This window comes from Gorilla gorilla, chromosome 20, assembly GCF_029281585.2.
Source record: "Gorilla gorilla gorilla isolate KB3781 chromosome 20, NHGRI_mGorGor1-v2.1_pri, whole genome shotgun sequence".
NCBI lineage: Eukaryota > Metazoa > Chordata > Mammalia > Primates > Hominidae > Gorilla > Gorilla gorilla.
In genome coordinates, this window is record NC_073244.2 from 49,953,658 (window position 1) to 49,973,438 (window position 19,781).

Here is a 19,781-nt window from a genome sequence, read left to right on the forward strand (position 1 = left end):
CACGCCCCTCTCGAGGGGAGCCTGTGGGCAGTGCACTGGCTGGGGGGCGTGCTGAAGGCCAGGCCTGCTTCCTCACTGCCGGGAGATGGGCACCATGAGCCCTGCACTGAGTCACACTCCCCTGTGCAGGGCATTCTGGGAAATGTTGAAATCAAAAGGGGTGGGGGAGTCCCCTTTTGATTTGTGTCTGTCTCTCTGTCTCTCTATTTCTCTCTTTTGAATCTAAAGCTTTTAATTTGCCCAAAGAATACACATCCCTGATAACTGACAGACCCAGCATTACCCTAGACCTGGAATTCCAATTTGGGGAGGAATATGACCTGACCGGGAAAAAACCTGGCCCTGCTCTCGCCCTTCCTTTGTTAAAATCCCAAGCCTGGCAGCTGAGAAAGAGAAAAAGGAAATCCAGTCTTTAAAACCCTCGGGAACCCAAGACATCTTATTTCTTCCCCAGGTTCAAAGCCTCTTTTTCTTTCTTGCATTACAGAATGAAGAAGTCCAAGCATCAGCTTTTATTAAGCTAGTTTTTATTATTTTTATTGTTATAACCATGATTATGGTTAAGTAAATTCAGACACTTCAGAAGAATATCAGTTGAAAAGTGAAAGTCCCATTTTTCCACCTCCTAATAAGATTCCTACCTCCCAGAGGTTATCATGGTTCATAATTTCTTCCAGAAATTGTTATCTGCAGACAGAAGCATATTTTTAAATCCAATGTGGCTGTTCCCCACACCATACGTGTTTCCTGCCATCTCTGATATACACGTGACAGTCAAGCTTGGCAGTGGCGTGGGTAGGCACTGCAGCCTGGCGGCCTTGATTTGAAACCTGACTCTTTCACAGGCTGTGTGACTTGGGACAAGTGGCTAAACTCCTCTGTACCTTAACAGCCTCATCCATGAGATGGGATACCAATAGTCTTTAACATATATGGCTGTGGTAGGGATCAAATGAATTTATAAGCTGGGCATGGTGGCTCATAACTGTAATCCCAGCACTTTGGGAGGCTGAGGCAGAAGGATCGCTTGAGCCCAGGAGTTTGGGACCAGCCTGGGCAACCTAGTGGGACCCCATCTTTACAAAAAAATTAGCTGGGTGTAGTGGCATGCGCCTGTAGTCCTAGCTACTTGGGAGGCCAGGGTAGGAGGGTCACCTGAGCCCAGGAGGTTGAGGCTGCAGTGAGCTGTGATCCCACTGCTGCATTCCAGCCTGGGCAACGGAGGAGGCTCTGTCTCAAAAAAACAAACAAACAAACAAAAAAAAACACCACACACACAAATGACTACTACATATATGTTCCAAGGGAAACCCAGGCCTTGCTCTGGTATGGTTCACATTCTGCTGGGTAGACTGACAATAGGCAAAAACATGTCGGGCACGGTGGCTCACACCTGTAATCCCAGCACTTTGGGAGGCCGAGGCGGGTGGATCACCTGAGGTCAGGAGTTCAAGACCAGCCTGGCCAACATGGAGAAACCCTGTCTCTACTAAAAGTACAAAAATTAGCTGGGCTTGGTGGTGGGTGCCTGTAATCCTTGCTACTCCAGAGGCTGAGGCAGGAGAATAGCTTGAACCCAGGAGGCAGAGGTTCCAGTGAGCCGATATCACACCACTGCACTCCAGCCTGGGTGACAGGGCAAGACTCCATCTCAAACAACAAAAAAAAGCCTCTCCCCTCACACAGGGGGTCTGTCTCTGTGCATGTGTTCAGCGTGGGCCTCCCCCACTGGCTGCCAGCTCGGTGCTCACGGCCGTGTCCCCAGCACCTGGGACAGGACAGCACAGCCAGCTCTGTGTGGTTCCCGGAAAACATTTGTGGAAGGAGGGAATGGAGCCAAGCCTCTCTCTGCCACGCGTTTGCTGGGTGAAGGAGAGAAGGCTGTGGCCATGCGTCCCGTGGCAGCCGGCCCTCTTGAATCCAAACAGCTTTGAAAAGTGGCTTGAGCCTCCCTGACACCCCTCTGACCCTGACGCTGTCATTCCAGGCAGGTGGACACGAACACCAAAAACGTCTTTGGGCAACCGAGGTTGAGGGCATCCCTCCGAGACCTCCGGTCACCACGGAAGAACTACAAATCCACCATCGAGGATGACCTGAAGAAACTCATCATCATGGACAACCTGGGGCCAGAGCAGGAGAGAGACGCGGGAGTACGTAGCGCCCTGTCCCCGGCTCCCGACCCCCAGCTCCCAAGGGGATCCCAGATCTGGGCGGGCGGGGAGAAGGGCTGTGCTCCCCACGGTCACGCCAGCTCCGGTATGGGCTCATGGCTGGGAGTGAGGGCAGCGCGTTGGTCTGGGATGGAATCACAGGATAAGCCCAGGCAGGCACTCGGGAATCTACCCCGTACCGAGAACCTCGCACAACTGGAGGGCCTCGTGCCCTCCTCCTCCAGCCCAGGATAGAAACAGCCACATCCACCCAAACCACAGGGACTGAGAGTGGAGCAGGGGCTCCCAGAGGAAGTTCAGACTCTTGTTACTCAGGGACACGGCTGGAAAGAACAGTGGGTGCCAGGGAACCTCCACAGCATCCGCTTCCTTTCCCCTCCCAGCGAGGCCTGCCCTACTCGTCCTGACTGCCAGGCAGGAGCTGTTTTGTGGGGACTGAGGTGGACCCCAGCCTCCCCAGGGTTGGGTCCCACCAGCCTACAGCTGGGGGAAGAGAGCACATCAGCCCAGCGCTACCCACTGGGGTCCCAGCACTGACTCTGGTGGGTCCAGCTTGGCTCACACCACCTTCCGCAACCCATCAGGCTTTGATCGCCAGCCCTTACCCGGAGCTGGAGGGTGGGGTTGGGGAGTGGGAGTCCCTGGGGGAAAACTGGAGCGCTTTGATCAGAAAGGAGGCAGAAGGCCAGGGGTGGTGGCTCACACCTGTAATCCCAGCACTTTGGGTGGCTAAGATGAGAGGATCACTTAAGCCCAGGAGTTCAAGACCATCCTGGGCAATGTAATGAGACCCCCATCTCTATAAAAAAATGTAAAAATTAGCCAAGGGTGGTGGCATGCACCTGTGGTCCCAGCTACCTACCTGGGAAGCTGAGATAGGAGGATCGCTTAAGCCCAGGAGGTCAAGGTTGTAGTAAGCTGAGATCGCCCCATTATACTCCAGATTGGGAGACAGAGTGAGACCCTGTCTCAAAAAAGGAAGGAAGGAAGGAGAGAAGGAGGAAGGGAGGGAGGGAGGAAGGAAGGAAATGGGGCAGAAATGGATGCTGGGTAGGTAAGGACTCACCACCAATGTCCTAGACGGGAAGATGCCTCTGAGGACCTGGCTATGAGCCAGTCCGTGACCTCCCCCAACATCCCACCCACGCCCCATAGCAGTCACCGCAGAAGGGCCTGCAGCGGACGCTGTCGGACGAGAGCCTGTGCAGCGGGCGCCGGGAGCCCAGCTTCGCCAGCCCCGCTGGCCTAGAGCCAGGGCTGCCCAGTGATGTGCTCTTCACCAGCACCTGCGCCTTCCCGTCCAGCACGCTGCCTGCACGCCGCCAGCACCAGCACCCCCACGCGCCCGTCGGCCCCGGTGCCACCCCTGCCGCCGGCAGCGGCTTTCCCGAGAAGAAATGTGAGCCTGGGCCCCCTGGGACTGGCGCGGTAGTTACCCCAAGGTTGGGAGGTGGGGATGCCCGAGCAGGGGCGCACCTGGAGGTCAAAGGTTAGAGGTCATCAGTGTCGGGGCCATCTCAGGGAGGAATGGGGTTCACAGGAACTTCGGGGGGCCTGATGGTGGGGCACTGGGTGTCACCCAAGGAGCAAGGGATCATTGGCCAAGCATCAGAGGGTCACCTAGGAGTCAGAAGCACCCAAGGATTGGAGTCACCTGAGACCAGAGAAGAAGTCCACCCTCAGGGTACAGGCCTAGGGAATGGGGCTGCCCAGCTGTTGCCCTAGCACCCCCCAACCCTCCCACCCATTCCAGCTTTAAGCAGTTTGCTTCATGAGCATTTTATTTGCTTTCCTGACTCCCCCCATGTTTGCCACACTTGGGGGTGGTGCATGGTATGACTTGTTCACTGCTTAATCACCCAGAAAATATTTACTGAGCACTCCCCGTAAACAGGTACTGCGCACACCACCCGCATCAAAAGCCACGAGCCAGCTGGAGTTGGCCGTGCCCCAGATGCACCCTGTAACCCCCTTACCCACCTCCTAACCCCCCAACAACTGAAAGACAGTATGTAAGTTTGCACCATGCTCACTGGGTGGCAAAACCTGGCCTGGAGGGGTGTGAGGCTGTTTAGGGTCCATAGTCCCCCTACTTAGTGCCAGCAATGAGGAGCTTGGGGCAGAGCGCTGGCGTGCCACTGCGCGTGGGGTGCCCCTGACCTTTTTGCGTTTGTTACATAATACACAGCATCTGCACACTTACTCTCTCAAATCCAAGCACATCTCAAATTCAGAGGCATGTTCTACCCCAAGGGTCTCAGCTGAGGGGCTGTGCCTGCCTGTGCCATCTGTACAGAGCCTCTTGTGAGCTGTAGGGGATGGGGTGGAGGAGACTCTGGGAATTTTATGAAGGGCAGTCTGTCTCCCCTATTAAAACTCCCCCGCAGGCTGGGCACGGTGGCTCACGCCTGTAATCCCAGCACTTTGGGAGGCCGAGGCGGGTGGATCACCTGAGGTCAGGAGTTCGAGACCAGCCTGGCCAATGTGGTGAAACCCCATCTCTACTAAAAATACAAAAATTAGCTGGGCATGGTGGCAGGTGCCTGTAATGCCAGCTCCTCAGGAGGCTGAGGCAGGAGAATCACTTGAACCCGGGAGGCAGAGGTTGCAGTGAGCTGAGATCAAGCCACTGCACTCCAGCTTGGGTGACAGAGCCAGACTCCATCTCAAAAAAAAAAACTTCCCCTGCAGCTCCGTTGCCTTGGCATTTGCATCTGCACTCCTTGCCCTGGTGGTGTGGGGTGCCCACCTCTGCTCCTCCACCTCACAGAGCCTTCCTTTTGATCACTCAGCACACCAGACCCTCCCTGCTCAGGGCATCCTGCACAGCTGTTCTCTCCGCCCGCCATGCTCTTCCCTCAGTCCTCTTCTGGGTCACTCTTGTCCTTCAGGGCTGGCTCCATTCCTGCTTTTTCCTGGAAGGCTCCTCTAAGCCCTGGACTGGGTCCCAGCCCCCATCTCAACTCCAGAGCTTCTGGGCCCTCCCCTGCGCTCCCTTCCTGTTCCTGCCGCGCCTTCTGTGGGCGGGGCTCTGCCCTAGGTGCCAGGATGTGGCCCTGAGCAAGGCAGAGCACACCCCTGCCCTCACAGGGCTGCCACTTTAGTGGAAATTTCCCTGCTCCCCAGGCTTCCCTCCACGTCTCCTTCCTCAGCCTCTCCTCCCTGCTGCTCTGTCTCTCTGCCCAAGGCAGGGCTGGTCACGAAGTAGATGTTCAGTCACTGCAAAGGACGGGGACAGCGGCCACCACAGAGGTGGTGACAGAGGACACAGGCATAGACTCCACAGGCCGATCCGAATTCCTCCAGCTTGCTGTACCTCATTCTTTCAGTCTTGGCTCAGATACCCCCTCCTCCAGGAAGCCCTCCCTTCCCCTACCAGGCTGATTCAGGCACCACCACAGGCCCTGTCGCCCCCCTGGGTTTCTCTCACCCCCTCCGTCCCTACTCACCGCCTTGTATCCCCATCACCATCCTGAGCTGTCACTAGATGAGAATGTGTCTGTCTCCACCACCATACCGGGGGCCCCCCAAAGACGGGGCCTGGGGTTGTCTCTGTCACTGCTGTGACCCCAGCTCAGGGCCCTCTGCCTCACACAGCACACACACACCCTTCTCTGTCCATCTGACTCCCCCACACCCCTGAGCTGGGGAGAGTCCCATCTGGCCTCAGTGTGGCCAGGGACCCTGGGCCTCTCCATTTCTCGTGTGCCTGCTCCAGAGCCCTTCCCGGGCCCCATCCCAGATGAAGAGACATGGTCATCCCTGGCCTGGGCTTCACTAACCAAGTGCCCTCCACACCAAGGAGCCTGTCACACGGTGCTCCTGATGCCCTGCTCAGCAATGGCAGCCACTCCCATGGCTCCCACCAGCTGAGCAGTGAGACGCCAGCAGGCTAGAGGCACAGAACAAGGAGGCCAGGGGAAGAGCAAGGAGGCCCAGGGTGGAGCATGGAGGTCAAGGGTGGAGCAAGGAAGCCAAGGGCAGAGCAAGGAGGTCAAGGGCAGAGCATGGAGGTCAAGGGCGGAGCAAGGAGGTCAAGGGCAGAGTGTGGAGGTCAAGGGCGGAGTGTGGATGTCAAGGCGGAGCAAGGAGGTCAAGGGAGGAGCATGGAAGTCAAGGGCAGAGCAAGGAGGTCAAGGGCAGAGCAAGGAGGTCAAGGGAGGAGCATGGAGTCAAGGGCGGAGCGTGGAGGTCAAGGGCGGAGCGTGGAGGTCAAGGGCAGAGCATGGAGGTCAAGGGCGGAGCGTGGAGGTCAAGGGCGGAGCGTGGAGGTCAAGGGCGGAGTGTGGAGGTCAAGGGCGGAGCGTGGAGGTCAAGGGCAGAGTAAGGAGGCCAAGGGCGGAGCAAGGAGGCTAAGGGAGGAGCCAGGAGGCCAAGGACTCATTCATTCAGCCAGCACTTACTGCACACCACATATCACAGAGCTGAACGGCCTGAGTTTATGTCCCATGTCTTCCACTCACAGATATAACCTCTCTGTGCCTCAGTTTATTTGACTGTAAAATGTAAAAAATAGTGCCCACATCCCTGGGTTAAAAGAATCAAACAAGTGAATATGTGGAAAGCACGTAGCGTACACCTCATATGTAGTCAGCACTGAGTAGTACTAGCTGGAAGCCATGTGAGCCCAGGCAAGGCAGCGCCTCTCTCGGGTCTCAGTTTTCCTCTTCCATGCGCAGAGATCATGTCACCCCCCGCCTCCGCCAGGCTCACAGTGAGGCTGTGAGATGATCTCCCTTGGCCCTGCACAGAGGAGGTGCCGGGAATGCAGAGCGGGCTGGGCCCACGGTCAGGCTCTGCCGATTCCCAGCTAAGGGCCCTCAGGTGTGCCTTCTGGTCTCTCTGTACCTGGCTGTCCTCTGTCCCCTTCCCTCAGGGGCTTCAAGGAGTCACAGAGCCCCAGGCCAGAGCCCGAGCCTGGTGCCTGGGACTCTCTCAATAGCCGCAGCAGGTGCGAGTGCAGTGCTGGCGCCGTTGCTTCTCACTTCCAACTCCTGAGATGTCACAGGCCTCTCCTCTGCTCAGCGTGTCATACCTGAACCTGCCCCCCACGGCAACCCCACCCCGTGTAAACACTGTCCATACACTGGCGATTCCAATCACAGGTACAGCTGGGACTCTCCTCGTCGCCAGCTCCTGTGGCCAGCCTCCGTCCCACCATCTCCTTGGAGTGTCCAGGGCCATCTCCACCGAGCACCTCCAGAAACAGATTTCTGATCCCCCACCCCAGCCTTCCTGATCAGAGCCGCAATCCTGGCCCTTCTCTTTGTTTCACAGCCATATCCAACCCTCAGGAAATCCTATTGGCTGCCCCTGAAAACTAGGCCCAGAATCTGCCCCTGTGTCCTATCACGGCCCCAGCCTGGTCCTGCCCAGCGTCACTGTCTCCATTGTGGGTTATGGTTACAGCTCCTACCTGCTCCCTGTCTCCCCCCAAGTCCCCCCCTACACACACAGTCCGTCCCCCACATGCACCCAGAGGGAGTCTTCCAGGGCACTCAGGGTGAGAACACAGTTGTCATTGGGACCCACAGGCCCCACACGGTCTGGCCGTGTTGCCTCTGTTCTCGCCTCCTGCTGCTTCCTCCCTTGCTCACCCTCTCCCAGCCATAGGGGCTGCCTCTGTGTTCCTTAAACCTTCCAGGCACACTCCTGCCTCAGGGATTTAGCACTGGCTGTTCCGTCTGCCTGGAATGTTCCTCCCCCAGGTAATCCGCCTGGTGCACTCCCTCCTCCCCTTCAGAGTTTTGTCCAGATGGCATCTCTGCCAGGCCTGGCCCAGCACCCTGTTTGAAGTCAGGCCTCTGTAGGCTCCAGCACTCCCAGACCCCTTACCCTGCTGGAGGTTTTCCTGGGCATGTAGCATCTCTGCATAAGCAATGGGATGTCTTCATGTATTTGTGTCTCCCGCATTGTCACGCTCAACCACTGCCATCTCCACCCTCCCCATCCAGCCACCATCTCAGCTTCGGAGCTCTCGCTGGCTGATGGGCGGGACCGCCCCCTGCGGCGCCTGGACCCTGGGATGATGCCCCTGCCTGACACAGCTGCTGGCCTCGAGTGGTCCAGCCTGGTGAACGCAGCCAAGGCATACGAAGGTAGGCGCCTTCCACCCAGTCCCGCCAGGCCCCCACCCCGTCCTCTGTTCTAGAGGGATTCATGGAGGGCCTCATGGCTTTGCAGGGATACCCACTCAGATTCCAGAATCAGGGAGCAGGGTTCAAGTCCTGCCCCATGACTTGCTTACCATGCAGCCCTGGGCAAGCGTCGTCATCTCTTTGATGCCAGCGAACCACGTTGACCAACAAGCGGAAGTGACCATGCCTGAGGCTGCCATGACGATTACACAAAACACTGCGTGTAAAACACGTGAGGCCAAGCACAGTGGTTCACACCTGTAATCCCAGCACTCTGAGAGTCCAAGGCAGGAGGATCGCTTGAGCCCAGGAGGTGGAGGCTGTGTGGTGAGCTGTGATCACACCACTGCACTCACTGCACTCCAGCCTGGGCGACAGTGCAAGACCCCGTGTCTGGGGGAAAAAAAAAATCTGTCCCTGAGGACATTTGGGTTTTCAGCGCCAGATCTGGGAGCCAGGGAGCGGAAGACTTTTAGTGCCCTGAGGGTCCTGCCAAGACCTTGGATCGTGGGTTGGGGGTTCCCCATACCAGGCCTGCAGGGATCCTCACTCCGTGGGTTCCCTGGAGCAGTGGACAGGGTTTGCTCTGCCACCCAGGGCCCTTTATGTGCTGGAAGTCCGTGCTGACAGGGGGCCAGGCAGCTGTGGCATCTCCTCTCTCATGTGGGTCTCCAAGCATCCTGGGGCCAGGACAGCCGGTTCCAGGACAGTGGGAAGTGAGGAAGGCCTCAGGTCTCTCCCTGGAGACCCAGATGCCATCAGCGGTTGTAGTGTTGTTTGCGGAAGACAGAGCTGCCCAGACACTGACCACCCCCCCGCAACCGTGGGCCACAGGAAAGGGCTAGGATAGCCAGAGCCCCTTACCCACTCCCAGCCGCTCCATGTGCCTGGCATGCCTGGGAGCTGTGCGCCCCATGTGAGAAAGCTGAGGGAGCCTGGCTGGTGGCACTGATTTCTCCCCCAGGCTGTGCGTCACAGTCGCCTAGGGAGCTTTTTGCTTCCTTATAAAATTAATAGATGAAACACAGAAGGTTACGGGGGAGGGGTGGGAGTAGCAGAAAGACCTGGGAGGAAGCACACCAGCACCACCACGGAGGTGCCTCCCCGGGAGCCAGAAAGGGGCTGGCAGGGAGTGCAGGTCAGGGTGGTTTCAGCTTGCCTGGAGGTGTGGTTTTTAATGAAGATATATGTGGGTTTTCCCATGCAATTCACATAAGTGGAAAAGACTAAAGGAATTCTCATTAACTTTGGTAGATGTGTTCATAGCATAGTAATTTTCTTAAAAATATATATATATATATTTTATCCACTAGAGCTACTTAGTGAAGTTTCTACAGATGAAATACAAAGACATCTAGAATTTGATTTAAAATATTCCAGGTTGGGTGCAGTGGTTCGCACCTGTAACCCCAACACTTTGGGAGGTCAAGGTAGGAGGATGGCTTGAGGCCAAGAATTCGAGACCAGCCTGGGCAACATAGCGACACCCTGTCACTACAAAAAATTTTATTTTACTTATTTATTTTTTAGAGTCTCACTCTTTCACCCAGGCTGGAGTTCAGTGGCGTGATCTTGGCTCACTGCAGCCTCCACCTCTCAGGTTCAAGCAATTCTCCTGCCTCAGCCTCCTGAGTAGCTGGGATTATAGGTACTAATTTTAAAATTAGCCAGGCATGGTATCACACACCTGTAGTCCAGGCTCCTCGGGAGGCTGAAGCAGGAGGATCGCTGGAGCCCAGTAGTTCTAGGCTGGAGTATGCTGTTCTGATGCGGTGTCTTCACTAAACTCAACATCAATATGGTGACCTCCAGGGAGCCAGGGACCATCAGGTTTCCTAAGGACAGGTGTACTGGCCCAAGTCAGAAATGGAGCAGGTCAGAACTCCCATGCTGATCAGTAATGGACTCGGGTTTGTGAATAGCCACTGCACTCCAGCGTGGGCAACACAGCAAGACCCTGTCTCTTAAAAAACAGATGTCATTATACATTAAATCCAAGATAGAAAAAAATAGCTATAAAGGGTATTATTCAGAGAAGCGGAGAACATTTGCAGATGACTGTATATTAGATAATATCACGGCCAGGTGCAGTGGCGCGGTGGTGCATGCCTGTAATCCAGCACTTTGGGAGGCTGAGGCAGGCAGATCACCTGAGGTCGGGAGTTCGAGACCAGCCTGACCAACATGGAAAAACCCCGTCTCTACTAAAAATACAAAATTAGCTGGGCATGGTGGTGCATGCCTATAATCCCAGCTACTCGGGAGGCTGAGGCAGGAGAATCACTTTAACCCGGGAGGCGGAAGTTGCAGTGAGCCGAGATGGCGCCATCGCACTCCAGCCTGGGCAACAAGAGCGAAACTCCATTTCAAAAAAAAAAAAAAAAAGTAAATGGGCAAAGTATTAACAATGAGTGGTGCCAGGGAAAGAGTGCTGGGGTTTTTACTGTGCTATTCTTGAGGCACAGAAATGAAAGTTGGACCCAAGGAGCTGCTTGCCTCTGGGGCTCGCCCTCTGCCCTGCCCTGCCCTGCCCCTGATGGTGCTGCCCTCAACATACGGCACACACGGACGCCTTGGTGTTTTTAACACCTCCGAGGATTCCATTGTCTGGCTGTTCATAGCTCACTGAACCAGCCACTGTTGGAGGGCACTAGGGCGGTGGCCAGCTGTTGCCATTACAGGAAGAAAATCTAAGTCACGTTTGAAAACGCAAACAGCTCAGGTGCCCCCAGTGCCAGTCACGTGTCCAAGGCGGGACCCAGGAATCTTCACTTTCACTGGCAGCCCCGTGCGATTTCTTTTCTCTCTTCAATATGCATGATGTGATCTGTCTCACTTCTCTTTTTGCTTTTGAAATCTTCCCAGCTTCCTCCGAAGGAGAGCGAATTGTATAACGAATCCCCGTGGACCTGGCGCCAGCCCGTCCACTTTGTAACCCTTTTTTCCTACCTTTTACTTGTGGACCAAGTCAAGTCACTTATGTTGAGAGCACGCCAGGTTCAGAATCCGGTCGATTGCTAGCTCGCACTCTCATCTAGCTGGCTTCTTCAGCCCTTGTGTTTTGTATGAACTGGTCGTTGGATCGAAAGCCTCGATCGGAATCAGGATGGGATTTTGATTGTGTTCTTGTTTTCTGTGTTCATTTGGTTGGTTTTTTGGCAAGAATCTATCTAAGTGCTGATGCAGTCTGTCCCAAGTGTGATAGGAAGCGTCATGGAGGTTTGCAGGGAGAGGCGTGGTCTGTCTGTTGCGGGAGAAGCCGGGAGCCTTGCTGACCCATCTCCTCCTCCTCCCTCCCTGGCAGTGCAAAGAGCCGTCTCACTCTTCTCTCTGAACGACCCGGCCCTGAGCCCGGACATCCCGCCTGCACACAGTCCTGTCCACAGCCACCTGAGCCTGGAGAGGGGACCCCCGACCCCCAGGACCACCCCTACCATGAGGTGAGCTTTCCCTGGGAACACCCGGGTTCGTACCGGTGGCAGGCCTGTGCAGTGGAAGAGGCTTACCCAGAGAGAGGCAGCCACTGCAGGTCACCCCCACCACTCTCCGGGCGGAAGCTGATATAGCAGCTACTCTCCCCTCCTAACAGACTTGGAAGTCATTACACTGCACCTGTCTGTGCACTGGGGATCCACAGTGACCAAGACAGACTCTGCCCAGTCCCAACAGATCTCCCGGTCCAGCAGAGACGACACTTGAATCAATACACACACAGTTGTTTCGCTTCCAACTTTGAACACTGCTAAGCAGGCCGGGCGCGGTGGCTCACGCCTGTAAACCCAGCACTTTGGGAGGCCAAGGTGGGTGGATCGCTTGAGGTCAGGAGTTCAAGACCAGCCTGACCAACATGGTGAAACCCCATCTCTACTAAAAATACAAAAATTAGCCGGGCGTGGTGGTGCATGCCTGTAATCCCAGCTACTCGAGAGGCTGAGGCAGGAGAATTGCTTGAACCCGGGAGGCGGAGCTTGCAGTGAGCCAAGATCGAGCCACTGCACTCCAGCCTGGGCCACAGAGGGAGACTCCATCTCAAAAAAAGAAAAAAAGAAAGGAAAGCTGCTAGGCAGTGTCTCCCAATCCCCCAGCCCTGTGCCTCTCGTCAGCCCCGTCGCTGCCAATCTCCCGCCTGTCTGCTCCTTCGTCTCCTCCTCTGCATATTCCTAAACTTCACAGACTTCTGCCTCACGCTCACCCTTCCCAGCCTCCCTGCCAGGTGCCGTGCTGGGCTGTCTGAGGACCTAGTGGCAACTGAGGCCAGGCCTGGCCCTCAGGAAGCTTCACGGGGGAAGGAAGAGGACGGGGACAGATCTCTCACATTTGTCATCTCACGCGTGGCTTCTCACATTCAGCGCAGCATATTTGACTGCACTCACTTGGCAGAAAACAAAATTAAAAAGAGGCAGAGAGAATGTAAATGGCACATTCTGCCTGTACATGGATTTAAATAGTGCATTTCACACTCGTCTGCACACCTCACGGTTCAGGGTTCTATATGCAACCATCCGTGCACTGTACTTCATGGGCAGTGGGAGCAATTTTTGAGGGTAATTTTGACTTCTTGCTTTTCACACTCTGGCTTCAGAACTCAACCTCCACCACGAACGTAGGCCCCACTGTAATTACAAGAAATCAGCAGTTCCAGATGGTGCTGCTGGGCTGAGGGGCAGGAGCAGCATGGGCTGTGGGAAGCAGCGGGACGTGTGGCCCCTGGGCGGCGCTCCTGGAGTCCATTTGCCCCTATCTCCCTCTGCAGCTGCAGATCCCCAGGACTCAGCAGCAAGGTTGTAGGAAAGGGTGGGCGAGGCAGGAGGGCCAGCCCCCGACCGCTCCAGCCTCTGCCTGTGCACGAGCGGCATCCAGTGCAGCCTCCTTCAGCCCCAACTCCAAGCAGGAAAGGGCTGCGTGTTCTCTGCAGCGGCCAGGCAGGCCCAGGGCTGGGAGGATCTGCAGAGGGGCAGCTACTGGCCATGGGCCCCTGATTCAAATCCTAGCACCAGCACGTGGTAGCCATGCAGCACCTCCAAAGGCCACAGTGGGCAGAGGAGCTCTGTGAGATGAGCCGGGCACTCTGGGGCTTGGTGCGGGGTGGCTCTCAGTGACTGCCACATGGTCAGCATCACTGCCAGGACCATTGTTGGTCCTGCCCACAAGGGGGGGTCCTTTTGACCATCTGTCCATTCTCGTGCTTCCTGTGCCTGGAACTGTGCCTGGACCCGCCAGGTGCTCAGCAGGTGTCTGTAGAGTGGGCTCTTTGTATCCTGGAGGTACAAAGAAGGGGTCCTCCCTGAAGTCACATGCACGGCCCAGCCTCAGGGAAAACACACACTTCAGGGTGGGCAGCCACCCTTCCCCTGGCCTGGTGCTCCTAACACCCCGTCCACATCCACAGAGGTGCCCTTGGTGGGTGGAGTGTGCCGGGTGGAGGGCTGGCTTCCTGCTTCCCCTCAGAGCTTCTCCTCGGGCTTTGCTAGAATGTCAGAGATAAGGGGGCCTGTACCCCCGGGCTCCTCAGATGTGGGCCAGAAGCCTTACCCAGGGGCTTTAGGGCCTCAGGCTGACCTTGTCCCTGGTTTTTCCAGCGAGGAGCTGCCCCTGGATCTGACAGGCAAGGTGTACCAGCTGGAGGTGATGCTGAAACAGCTGCACACTGACCTGCAGAAGGTAAGGCCGGGGCCACGCCCTCTCCATCCCACTTCCCAGACACTGGGCAGGGCAGTCAGCAGGGATCAGGCACCTGCCCCCGCCATGCAGCACCCACCCCACCCCCACACCTCCTGTGTTTGAGTGTAGTCATGGGTGAAGAGTAAACAGTGATAACACCCCAGGCTACAAAGCGCTCAGAGAAACTCATTCATTCTTGGGGGGAGAATAATCAGCCCAGGCTTTTCGGAAGGCAATTGGATAACATTTATCAAAAAAACACAAAAAAATTGTGGCTTGGCGCGGTGGCTCATGCCTGTAATCCCAGCACTTTGGGAGGCCAAGGTGGTGGGTCACCTGAGGTCAGGAGTTCGAGACCAGCCTGGTCAACATGGTGAAACCCCATCTCTATTAAAAAGTACAATAATTAGTCGGGCGTAGTGGCGGGTGCCTGTAATCCCAGCTACTCAGGAGGCTGAGGCAAGAGAATCGCTTGAACCCAGGAAGGTGGAGGTTGCAGTGAGCCGACATCATGCCACTGGGCTCCAGCCTGGGCAACAGAGCGAGACTCCATCTCAAAAAGAAAAAAAAAATGTTGATCCAGTAATTCCACTTGTGGGAATTTATCCATGACAGCGTGAGTACAAAGAGATTGTGAACAAGGATGTTCGTTGCCACACTATTGGCAATGAAAAATTGGAGCCAGCGTGGCTGTCACTCAACATGAGAATGGCTGTGTAAATTACAGGGCATCCATGCAGCGGAACAGCTTGCAGCCAATTAAAGTAATAACAAATCTATATATTTACTAACACGCAAAAGAAGTCCAGTAACTTATGTAAAAACCAAAGCGAGCTGCAGCACTGTTGTCTAGAACATCATCATACTTATTTATTTATTGTTTAACCACCATGGTTGAGAGGGCCATCTAGAAGGTGACAGTCAATTTGTTCTTTGGACTTGTCTCCATGGGGCGGAAGGATGAGGAGGAGACTGGCTGGGTACGTTGGCTCACACCTGTAATCCCAGCACTTTGGGAGGCCGAGGTGGGTGAGGTCAGGAGTTCAAGACCAGCCTGGCCAATATGGTGAAACCCTGTCTCTACTAATAATACAAAATTAGCCGGGTGTGGTGGTGCACACCTGTAATCCCAGCTACTTGGGAAGCTGGGGAGGAGAATTGCTTGAACCCAGGAGGCAGAGATTGCAGTGAGCCAAGATCATGCCACTGCACTCCAGCTTGGGCGACAAGAGCAAAACCCAGTCTCAAAAAAAAAAAAAAAAATGAGGAGGAGACTTTTATCTATTGTTTCTATACTTTTGGGTAAAAGCCGGAAAGGTGGCAGAGTATATAATGCGTAAGTCTTCGAGCCGTGGAATCAAAGGGGCCCAGGTTCTGACCCCCGCCCCACTGCATAATGCTGCGCGACCTGAAACAGGTCCCTGCCTTTCGGGGGCTACGTCCTCCTGGAAGAATGGGGTCTGCTCAGGCCACCCTGCATCCATGTCCCAGCTCCCCACTTGCTGTGTGAGGCTGGGGTCCTCTTGCAGGAAACTAGGGACAGCGACAGTCCCCAAGTCCTCGGGTAGTGTGAAGGTGGGATGCGGTGACAATAGTGATGTTTGTCAAGAGATGACTCCACATGCGGTTGCGTTCCAGGAGCTCTACATAGATGAGCTCCAGACACCCCTCAGCCTCCTGGTAGAGTTGCGGGAACCAAGTGACTTGCCCAGGGTCCCTCAGTTGTGGAGAGGCAGAGTGGGATGTGCGCCCCGGCCTGGCCTGGCTCTAGTGGTCGGCTCCAAAGCACAGCCGGGCCAGGGCTCGCAGGCCTCAGGGAGCCATCAGCTGTTCCAGGAGCGGCCAAGCCCACCCGTCTGATGCCAGCTTCCCACCCCGTGCAGGAGAAGCAGGACAAGGTAGTGCTCCAGTCAGAGGTGGCCAGCCTGCGACAGAATAACCAGCGGCTGCAGGAGGAGTCGCAGGCCGCCAGCGAGCAGCTGCGCAAGTTTGCGGAGATCTTCTGCAGGGAGAAGGAGCTCTGAGGTGGGAGGCCACCGCCCGCCTTCGTTCCTTCCCCTCAGGCCGTGGCCCTGCTCGCCTCTCTCCCTCCACTCAGCTCCCAGCTGCCGGTGTGACCAAGATGACCCATCCAGGGCCCTCCCCATGGACACGGAAACCCCGATGGCCTCACTAGGGCTGTGAGTCAGGGTCAGCGCCCAGCCCTCATGCCCCAGAGGGCAAAGTGGTCTCAGGCCTCCCTCCAAGCTGCCCAGCTGTAGACCCGGTGAGCTGGGCTGTGCTTACACCGCTCCCGGGCCTGTCCCGCTGTCCCCATCTAGCCTCTTCCTGGGACCAGCCCTTTGAAGCTGATGGTGACAGAGAGAGGAGCCAGTCTCCAGATGCCTCGGCTCCAGGAGGTCACACAGCAGGTTTCTGCACCACGCACAACAAAGTTGCGGCTTGTGGGGCCGAGGCCCCTGCATGAAAAGTACAGCGTGAAAGCAACCCTTTCTTCCCCACACCCAGAGAGATGAGGCCCGCGTGGACACAGACCAGGGCGCCTCGGTCCCTAGCACGTGAGCTCCAAAAAGCACGAACATGATCCCCTCCCTAACCCCCTCCTCCCAAAAAGCAGCCAGGAGCACTTTCTTAGAGTTTAAATTATTTTCTTGGGGGCCTGAGGATAGAGAGAGGCAAGGCTAGCCTCCAGAGCCGATTTATTTGAGAGAGAAACTCTATTTGGATCTCCAGGACGGTTTATACGATCTTTTTCTATCAGCTCCTCTTCCGCCAGAGGCCACTGCACCTGGGCTAGGGGTCCACAGGCCCCTCCACCTTCCAGCTAACCAGGCCAGGCCGGGGCGGTGGAGCCACCACACAGCCAACTCTCTCCTCCTCCTCCCGGCACGACCTGGCCCTGACCAGCAGCCTCGGCCTCTTCTGGGTTCCAGGAGGGGCTCCCGAAGCCCTCAGGACAGGGCTGGAGGAGAACAGCCTTCATCTCCTCCTCTGGTTTTTTTTTCCTTTGCAAGTCTCCCAGCCCATCTCTCCGAGCAGCGGCCACCAGACCCCCTCACCATGCTCCCCGGGGAGCACTGCACCCCACGAACCCCACTGGACGCTGGTTCTCTAAAGGCAATAAGGGGCGGCCATGCCGGTGTGGTACCACGCTGTTCATCCAGGAAACCATTTCTTTTTTTCCTTCTTTAAAAGCAAACAGAAAAAGATATATATATATATATATATTTATTTTTTCATGTAGAGTTGGCCCCAGAACAAGCCTGTATGGCCACAGTCTGTGGATTCACCCCCCCAACCTCAAGCTGAGGACCAAGGCGTGTCCCCTGTGGGCTGGGGGTCAGTGGGAGGACCAGAGGGATGAAGTCAGGGCAGGCCGGTGCCCTTTTTGGGAGGCACCAGGCGGGGAGGAGTTGGCGGAGCAGGTCTGGCCGTGAGCCAGCACCAGGCAACCCGGCCCTTGTCCAGGGACCTCTGCTGCCTTCTCTCTGGGGTCAGGAACCTCAGAGGAGGGGGCTCTGGGGACTGCATAGGACGCAGGCACTCAGGGAGGTGCCGGTGTGGATGGGTGGGGGTGAGAGAAGAGGGTTCTTATCGGGTCTCCTGTGATCAGCGTCTGGCCCCCTGGAGGAGGAAACCTCAGCGCTGCCCCTGCCCCCACCCTCACCCCCAACACCAAGAGTGAGGTGGGCGTGCCCCAGGCAGCGTCCTCAGCCCTGGCCAGCTACTGTGATGCCATCTTCTCCCCCATCCCCTTCTCTGGGGGGCCCGCCCGTCCCCCACCCCCACCCCTTAGGCCCTCATCGGGTCCCTTTTTTTTTTTTTTTTTTTCAGTTGTCTCCTCCCATCTTCAGATCATTTGAATCATTTTGGGGACTTAATCATGTACACGGACAAGTGTAAATTATGATTTTTGGTTTTGTTTTCTGTTATTTTTAAGGATTTCTGCAAAAACAGGTCTATTTAATTTGAGGTTGGTGTTCTATCCAATGGCTGAAGATAGCAGCAGGTTTTTTTTTTCATATATTGATTTGTTTCATTTGGATTTTTTTTTATTATTCTTTATTGTCTTTTTTTTTTTTTTTCCCATCCCTGTCTTGAGATTTTCTGGCATGTTTCTGGAGGTTTCAAAGGAAATAAATGTTTCATAGAAATGGCTTGTGTGTTCACTTTTGGGGCAGCTGCCTGGAGTTGCTGACGAGAGGGTGTGGTCCAGCATCGGCCCCTCCTCCTGCTCCTGTCCCCAAATCCCCCACACCATGACCACTACACACATGTCCTAAGAACCAGGGGCACCTGCCTTGCTAACTTCTTTTCCTTGGAATCCAAAGGACAGAAATCCAACACTCAGAATGTGAAATGTCCTTAAGTTCAAAAGAGTGAGATTCTGCCTCAGAGGTCATATACCGGAGGCCTGAAGGCCAGACCCAGCCCAGAGGGTTGTGTTGGGTCTTAGAAATAGTGGCCAACTTTTAATCTGGACATTCAGCCAGGTGCAGGCTCATGCCTGTAATCCCAGCACTTTTTGAGAGGCTGAGGCAGGAGGATTGCTTGAGCCTAGGAATTCAAAACCAGCCTGGACAACATAGCAAGATCCTACCTCTAAAAAAACCTTTTTTTTTTTTTTTAACTTTTTTTCGAAACAGAAACTCTGTCACCCAGGCTGGAGTGCAGTGGTGCAATCTCAGCTCACTGCAACCTCCACGTCCTAGGTTCAAGTGATTCTCCTGCCTTAGCTTCCCGAGTAGCTGGAATTACGGGGACCCAGCTAATTTTTGTATTTTCGTAGAGACGAGATTTCACCATGTTGGCCAGGCTGGTCTCGAACTCCTGACCTCAACTGATCTGCCCACCTCGGCCTCCCAAAGTGCTGGATTACAAGTGTGAGCCACCACGCCCAGCTTAACTTTTTTTTTTTTTTTTTTTAATGGATATTGCACATGAGGAAGGCCAGGTTTCCAGCTTGGGTGATCTGTCCTTTGCTGCAAGACTCACAAGGGGCCCCTGCCTCCTTTGGCCCCGGCCACATGGCTGCATTTGGGACACTCTTCCCCCTTCTGTCTGTAGAGGTGGGAGCAGACCCCTGCTGCCACTTGCCAAGTGAATGCTTTGGGGGTAGAAAGCAGCCCCTGATCGCCCCAGATCTGCATCTGGCCTGGTGAACATTTGCATTTTGGGAATCCGGATCAAACTGATTTCTGAATCAGGAAATTCCTCCTGAAAATCCAGAAGTCCAGACCCTTGAGGGAAGCCTAGCCTCCTGACGGGGCTGGCCAGGTGGGGTCTTTCTGCCTCCCTTACCCATGTACCTGTCGTGGAGTTTCGCATCTCTGAGCTAAAACCCAGTGCTTCTCTGACTCAGACCCTGCCCCCTCCAAAAAATGTCTTTTTCCAAAAGGCGTGGGGCTGGCATCCGGAGGAGCAGGACCAGCCATTCCCACGTCTCCTAAAAATTCTGGAGTTCTCCAGACACCCTCCCTGTCTCCCCCCTCCTCCTCCTCGAGGCCCCGTCCTCAACCCGCACTGCCCTCCCCCCGCCACCGGGCGAAGGGGGCGGGAAGCCTGGGAACAGGCTGTTCTCACATCCTCTCCTGGCGCCGGAGCCACGCCAGCTGCTTCCAGCACCCCAGAACTCGCGCGCACGCCAGCCCCTGGTCGCGCCCAAACTGTGCTTTGAGGCCCGGCCCTTCCCTTCGTGTCCCAGTTTCCAGCTTCCTCTGCCCGTCTCGGACATCCCTGTCTCTCCTCCCCAATCTTTCTGGGTCCCTCATACCTCCGGCTCTCTCTGCAGATTGTTCTGCTGTTCCCC

The 19,781-nt window shown here is 55.6% G+C and overlaps 1 protein-coding gene across 1 annotated transcript in view; it reads left to right on the plus strand.

The window, feature by feature from the left end:
- Positions 1 to 18,054, plus strand: part of SIPA1L3 (signal induced proliferation associated 1 like 3) — a 300,770-nt gene extending 282,716 nt beyond the window's left edge. The window contains exons 17-22 of the mRNA XM_055369256.2: positions 1,988 to 2,153; positions 3,330 to 3,573; positions 8,129 to 8,272; positions 11,616 to 11,751; positions 13,891 to 13,972; positions 15,856 to 18,054. Coding sequence (XP_055225231.1) covers positions 1,988 to 2,153; positions 3,330 to 3,573; positions 8,129 to 8,272; positions 11,616 to 11,751; positions 13,891 to 13,972; positions 15,856 to 15,996 — 913 coding nt within the window. The 3' untranslated portion in view covers positions 15,997 to 18,054. The remainder of the gene's footprint in view (positions 1 to 1,987; positions 2,154 to 3,329; positions 3,574 to 8,128; positions 8,273 to 11,615; positions 11,752 to 13,890; positions 13,973 to 15,855) is intronic.
- The last annotated feature ends 1,727 nt before the right edge of the window (positions 18,055 to 19,781 follow it).